This window comes from Halyomorpha halys, unplaced genomic scaffold (assembly GCF_000696795.3).
Source record: "Halyomorpha halys isolate HHAL.00 unplaced genomic scaffold, Hhal_1.1 Scaffold751.1, whole genome shotgun sequence".
NCBI classification, from domain to species: Eukaryota; Metazoa; Arthropoda; class Insecta; order Hemiptera; family Pentatomidae; genus Halyomorpha; species Halyomorpha halys.
Genome location: NW_027110937.1, coordinates 219,641 through 226,697, shown reverse-complemented (window position 1 = coordinate 226,697; position 7,057 = coordinate 219,641). Strand labels below are relative to the sequence as shown.

Below are 7,057 nucleotides of genomic sequence, written 5' to 3'. Positions count from 1 at the left end.
GTTGTTCTTAGGATGCAATTATAGAGATATGTAAGGAATATTATGTTCGAATTTTAAATGTAATTATTTAATTGAAACCTACTTGTATTTATTTGATTGTCTTTACAAATATTGATTTGTTAAATCATTAGCTTGTCGACAAAATATAACACACACAATATTATAACAATATAATATACAAAAATATATTATTAGGATTGATTGTTTCTTCTATTTGAGTTGATTTTTATTATATTAAAATTAAATACTTACATCATCCCCTAACTGCTGATGGACTTCTTGTTTCTCCTCTTCATCAAATTCAAGAAAAGATATTCTAAGAGGATCAGGAGAAAAAGATCCAGTTTTAGTGACTTTATATACCTCTGACAAAAAGTTTAAATGGTCGTAATACCATAATGTTGGTACATATATCTCATTTGACATTGAGCCAGGAATTACGCTGTTTTCAACTTTTTTGCGTTCCCGTAGGTATGCACCTCGTATATAATCTATTTTTTTTCTTACAAAACTCAAGTTCGCATTACGGTCATATTTTAGAAAAACATTTAGAAGAGCAATTTGAGCCTCTTTACGCATTGTCCTGTTTGTATATGATGCATCATTTGGATCCCATAGACACCGGTGATCTCTTAAAACTTCGATGAATTCAATCAAACCAGTATCGTTCATGATTATAGAAAACGTAATGAAAAACGGATTAAAATAATACAATGAATGTTTGAAGAAAGTGTTGTCGAATGAGATTCCAACTCACGATCCAATAATATCTGTCTATGCTACATATTCAGCAACATAAATTTCTTATCAAGAATCCTTCTATTATTTTCGAAAGAAATTATTTTAACAATTAAACGTTTAACAATCACAATGAATCCAATAGTCATCAGTTAATTATATTTAAAATCAAATCTATTGTTACTCGTTATATTCCAAGCTGTTTTATATAGTTAGAAATACGTAATACGTATTCTAAATTAACGAATCCAATGAAGTGGACATTTCGTTTAGATTTAATAATTCATGATTGTTACATTTTTCGCTAAAGAATAAGTCCATTTTTTTTTTTTCAGAACTATCTAAGTACATTTTTTGTAAACAATTGTACTGTATTTTTCCTTAAAATATTTTCTAAAATTAAATTATCATGGCAATAAACGAAGACAAATAAAGCCTCCTCATTCCTACCTTTTCTTAAGATAATTATCAAATGAAAACATTTTTTGAAATATAAGAATATGTATAGAGGTTATATTTATATATTAGTTGGGTTTAGAGCGCCGGGCATGTATTAGCTGTAACAACTTTGTTATTTATAGCTTGTTCTTGAGCTTTTGAAATCTATTTTAGTTCGTAACAAAGTGTTTATAATTATAAATGTAAATTAACTCATGAAAGACTGTAGACTAGAATAATACCATCTGATTTGCTGTTCAGGCTCTACAAAACTTGATCAAATCATTCGTTCAGTCAACCTACTCGTATTTTAAAATGAGTGATAATTATAAAAGAACTAATAAAAAAAAAGGTTTCATTAAATCTATATATTGAATTAATATAATACTTATTCCATTTATTTATTTATTTTAAACACATATGATTTTAGACTGTCTTATCTTAAAAGATTTATGAAAGAAAGTGATCTAACTACACCACTTTTCAGCTAACGTCTGTTATAAGAGTTAAGTTGTAGTTTTTAAAGCGACTTTTGTACTACCTCTAAGCGTTCGATGTTTAATTATAACTGCTTATTTCATGGATGGTTAGTCCTTAAAGTCAAATAAAAAAAATATTTATATTATTAATTTGTATTTATTACCCCAATAAACGTTTACTGGACTACTATAATTAATTTTTGTATGGTGCTTTAATGATTCAGGCAACCATAGTTGTTAAACTCTCTCCGCCATTGTCCACGAGGCCCGTAAGATGGCTAAGAAGAAGGATGCCGATAAATCGGCACAGAATAGTGATAATATAAAAAATCATAAAACCGAACCTAACGAAGATGAAGAACCCAGTTTCGACGACCCGGAGGGCTTTGCGGATAAAATTTCCGATGAAGGTAATTAATCAGTGTTATTGTTCGTTAAGCTTAGGTGTGACCTGGCATATGCTTTACAGCATTTGATGTTTGATAATTACCAAGTATATAGCCATTGGCTACCAAAATTGAAAGTTTAATCATCATCCTTCATTACATATGATTAAAATTTCTGATGGTTATTTCTTTATTGTGGTGTTATGTAAGGTTATAGCTATGTGTATGTGAAAGGCATTGTGTTGAAACTGTTTTATATTTGAAGTTTACATTGAAAATTTTTTGTCCAGAACTTGTTGGAGATATTTTATGTGAAAAGCCTGAAGCAATCGATGGTGTTGATTCCATTATTGTGGTGGACGGTGTCCCTCAAGTTGGACCTGAAAGGTTGGAGAAGTTGCAATCTGTAATTGCCAAAATCTACAGTAAATTTGGTAATATTATAAATGAACACTATCCCTTAAACGAAAAGGATATCACCAAAGGGTAAATTCACGTTTTGATGGACAATTTTCGTTATAAATATATTATATCTCATATCATTTCAATTTATTATTTTATTTAAAATTCTAGGTACATATTTATCGAATTTAGCAACCCACAAAGTGCGATTGATGCGGTAAATGCTACTAACAATTACAAGATAGATAAAAGCCATACCTTTCAAGTAAATCTCTTCTCAGACTTTAAAAAGTTAGTGATATTTTAATCATGTTATGAATCAAAGTTTGTGTTTTACTGTACTCATGTTATGTACATATGAGTTATTTTATATATTGACCGTACATCTCTGAAATTTTTTCTAGGTATGAAGAGATACCTGATGAGTGGATACCTCCTGACCCACAGCCTTATAAAGAACAAAGAGATTTACATTATTATCTCCTAGAACCTGATGCCTATGACCAGTTTAGTGTTATCTGTAGTGGAGGAAATCCAGTTCAAATCTGGTTAAATACTGTTCCTCAACCCACAAAAGTAGAAGAAAGAGCAGTAAGTTAAGTTTTATTCTTTGAAATATTATTTTATGGGGTTGTATGTTGAATAGTGTTTTTAGGATTATTGTAAGGGAATCCATTTTTATTTATTCTATTAAGTGTTTATTTTATTAATGATTTCTCTTAAGGAGTCTTATCCTTAATCTTGGTTTTATATGTAGAAGATTGAAAATTATCCTTTGGCTTCGATTAGCATATGTCTCATGTTATTATCCGGTTTGTATATTTAGTTTTGACCCTGTTTTGTTTTATAGATTCTTATATGCCCTACTATTAATCTCTCAATAATTTATATCAAAATCAATTATTTTTACTAAAGTGCACATGGCCAAAAATTTGGGAATTCGCATGATATTTTTAGGTTATAGGTGGGGAGACCAGTCAGTCAGGTTTTGACTTACTTAATTTTTTGTTCCTGAAATATTAACAAACTATCAAGATTCAAAAATATTGCAAAGCCATAATTTAAATTATTATTAGTTAATCATATTTTGTTAATATGTGATGAGTTCATGGAAAAAATTATTTTTGTCACAAAAAATTTAAATGAAGAAAAATGAAATGAGATGTTTCGGTTTATAATTATATTATAAATTTTCAAAATTGAATGGTTATGAAAAATTTATTTTCTAACTTCAAAAATTATTGAATGTAGATTAATCTATTCCACTATAAAAATTAACTATTGCACTCGTTTTCTTTTGTGGAAAAAAAATCTGTTATGTGCCATATCATTGTTTAAGCAGTTAAATTTTATTTATTTCTATAACAATTTGACTCCTTTCAGTTTTGTCATCCATGTTTATGATTTAGTTGTAAATATTAATTTTTGTGTTAGTTTTTTAATGTTTAAAATGCAATCAATCACTAAATTTAATGTAAATAATCCTTTTAAGATGGATTTTTTATTTTTAACTTTTCTGTTCTAGAGATGGACGGAGATGTTTATCCAATGGTCTCCATTAGGAACATACCTGGCTACAATTCATCAAAAGGGTGTTGCTCTTTGGGGCGGCCCCTCATTCGAACAAATTATGAGGTTTACTCATATTGAAGTTCAACATATTGAATTTTCACCTTGTGAAAAGTAAGTTATAACTCTGATACATCTATATTGTTATCTATTTTTGTAGTTTGTTAAGGAAAAAAAAGTTCTAAAACATTTATCTTAAAATTAATACAGTAGAAAATAAACTTTCTCTTCTATCTTGTCCCAACTGAAAACTCTTTAAATATGACTTCTAGATTTTAATGAGTAATACTTTCTTTATCTCTTTGGAAGAAAGATGATTATATGGGAAATTATTCTGGATTTGCCATGTAGTATTTCAATGGATATAGATGTTTTAGTGACTCCTGAGTCCAACAAAACAATAATGTTGTCCATAAGGCTGTCTGTGTGTCTTTTTAATTATCTCTAGCATGGATGGGTCAGTTTTGTCGCTTTCATGTTTGGTAGGATTTTGATTCTCTATGCTTAGGCACCTAATGAAGCACCCTCTAAATATGTGAAAAATATGTTTTCACTGGACTTTTGCTTAATTAAAGTCCTTTATAGTTTCATGTTTAACATAAATCTTCGAGAATAAGTTATGAAGAATAGTTGAAATTAAAATAAATATTTTAACTGTCCAAAATTAAAGAAATATACACTTTATGGTAAACATGCATATTTATTACTTAAATGGCATTTTTATATAGGCTTTTGAAAGGCAATTAAATCATTTACAAAGTAAAATAAAAAAAATATATATATATACATGGATTGTTGAAGTTTATACCTATATTTACTAAGTGTTTTACTCAGTTTTCTTAATCTGAGTAAAACAACAAAACTCAATAAATTAATTTTTAATAAATTCAAAATCTTTACATTTAGAACATTTACAGATGCTTGTTTTGAAATAAGACAAACTAAACTACATCCCAATAACTATGCGAAGATGATAAGGATGCGGTCAGCAAAGAATACAAATAAATAGAACTTCTTATTAGTGCCACCGTTTCTACCAGAATTTCAGGCGTTCGTCAGGACTTAGAACAAAAACAAGATAGCAACCATAATGATTAAATGAAATTACGGGCAAACAAGAAGATAACAGATCATATAGATACATAAGTACTAGGTACTGCAATTTCCTTAATACTTATGTACCTACATTATATGTTATCTACATATGTTTCTTGTTTTTCTGTAATTCCGCTTAATTATTATGGTTGATAACTTGTTTTTCTTCTCTGCCCTGACGAAGGCCTCAAATGCTGGCCGAAACGTTGGCACAAATTAATAAGCTTTTTATTAATTAGTGTTCTTCACTGATCGCATCCCCATTCTTGACCCCAGATATAATCACGTACATACATACATACAGTTAACTATCAACCAATTATTATAAATAAGTAACCAATTATAAAATATCTATCGGACCTGTACTAGTGAATATATAATTGTATAGGTATAATCGTATTGTGCTTACGTGAGCTCACCTAATATTTTTTATTTTATACAAAGTAATTTTATATTTTAATGATATAAATTAACATAGAAGAGAAGTTGTATTAATTATCAGAATTAATACAACTTCTCTTCTATGTTAATTTATATAAGTAATTTTATATTTTAATGATATAAATTAACATAGAAGAGAAGTTGTATTAATTATCAGAATTAAAATATTGTAGTATCAGGCAACCTAACCTTTACATGTTTTTGACCTCATGTTAAAAGGTGCATATATGTTAAGTATGACTTTTTTTTTTTTTTTTTTTCATTAAAAAATTTTAATTAAGTCATTTTGCTTTTACTGTTTAAACTTAGTTTGAATGTAAAATGTAATATATTTTTTTGAATCCTCTAATTTGACTAAAGTATTCTGTAAAGTTTTTTTTTTGTTAAATTTTCATTTTAAATTTATAATGTAAATCAGTTTCCATTTTGTTAAATTTTCATTTTAAATTTATAATGTAAATCAGTTGAAATGGAAATTTGTGTGCTGTTAAATTTCCATTTAAATTAACAACAAACATGAGCAATTATAGACTGCTTATCATTGCTTTTCAACTTCTAATAAGTGCAGTCTTGTTTATCTTTAAATGCAATTCTATGTAGTGGACCAAATGGTTGATAATTTGTCATTAGTCTTATCTTTACTGATATCAAAAAAATATTTTAATTAATAGATGACATGTGGCATGTAAATGCAAAAGAGAAAATTCTTAAGTATTCATAATTTTTAAGGATGTTTATTTAAAACAAATATAATTAGTTTCATAGTTTTTAAAATACATCAGAAATAAATTTGCAAAATATACTTTACAATTTTCCATCTACCAAGTTTTTGAAGAAAAAAAAAAATAATCAATTGAATTTATCCTATTTTTCAAGTAACATAGAAATAATAATAATAAAAAAAAAATAAAATTATGAACTATGATTAGAAGTCAGGGAAAATACAAACACTGCTTACATGTTATGTAAGCAGTGTTTGTAAACAACAATTGAATGTTCTATCTTAGGTATTAAAACCATGTATCAGAAGATTACATCCTGTTGTTGAGGCACTAATCTATCCAGTTTTATTCTTTCTTTTTTTTTGTATTAACATTATAATATGTAACATTAAATTTGTTAGGTATTTTGTTGAATGGCCTATCTTCATCAACATTAAAACAAATCATTAAAAGGTTACATCTTATTGTTAGTTGTTGAGGCACTTATCTATTATCCATTTTCATACTTGATTATTCTTTTTTTTTTATTAATATTATAATATGTAACATTAAATTTGTTAAGTATTTTGTTGAATGGCCTATCTTCATCAACATTAAAACAAAGCATTAAAAGGTTACATCTCATTGTTAGTTGTTGAGGCACTTATATATCATTTTCATACTTGATTATTCTTTTTTTTTTATTAATATTATAATATGTAATTAATATATTATAATATGTAACATTAAATTTGTTAGGTAGGATACACTTATCTATCCATTTTCATACTTGATTATTCTTTTTTTT

At 27.2% G+C, this 7,057-nt stretch overlaps 2 protein-coding genes across 2 annotated transcripts in view; one reads left to right on the top strand and one right to left on the bottom strand.

Annotated features, from left to right (window-relative positions):
- LOC106685878 (uncharacterized) overlaps window positions 1–877 on the bottom strand; it is a 3,216-nt gene extending 2,339 nt beyond the window's left edge. Inside the window, exon 1 of the mRNA XM_014428858.3 lies at window positions 253–877. Coding sequence (XP_014284344.1) covers window positions 253–672 — 420 coding nt within the window. The 5' untranslated portion in view covers window positions 673–877. The remainder of the gene's footprint in view (window positions 1–252) is intronic.
- A 768-nt stretch (window positions 878–1,645) lies between these two features.
- eIF3b (eukaryotic translation initiation factor 3 subunit b) overlaps window positions 1,646–7,057 on the top strand; it is a 25,068-nt gene continuing 19,656 nt past the window's right edge. The window contains exons 1-6 of the mRNA XM_014428869.3: window positions 1,646–1,762; window positions 1,880–2,065; window positions 2,332–2,527; window positions 2,615–2,734; window positions 2,848–3,034; window positions 3,969–4,126. Of these exons, the coding sequence (XP_014284355.1) occupies window positions 1,930–2,065; window positions 2,332–2,527; window positions 2,615–2,734; window positions 2,848–3,034; window positions 3,969–4,126 (797 nt within the window). The 5' untranslated portion in view covers window positions 1,646–1,762; window positions 1,880–1,929. The remainder of the gene's footprint in view (window positions 1,763–1,879; window positions 2,066–2,331; window positions 2,528–2,614; window positions 2,735–2,847; window positions 3,035–3,968; window positions 4,127–7,057) is intronic.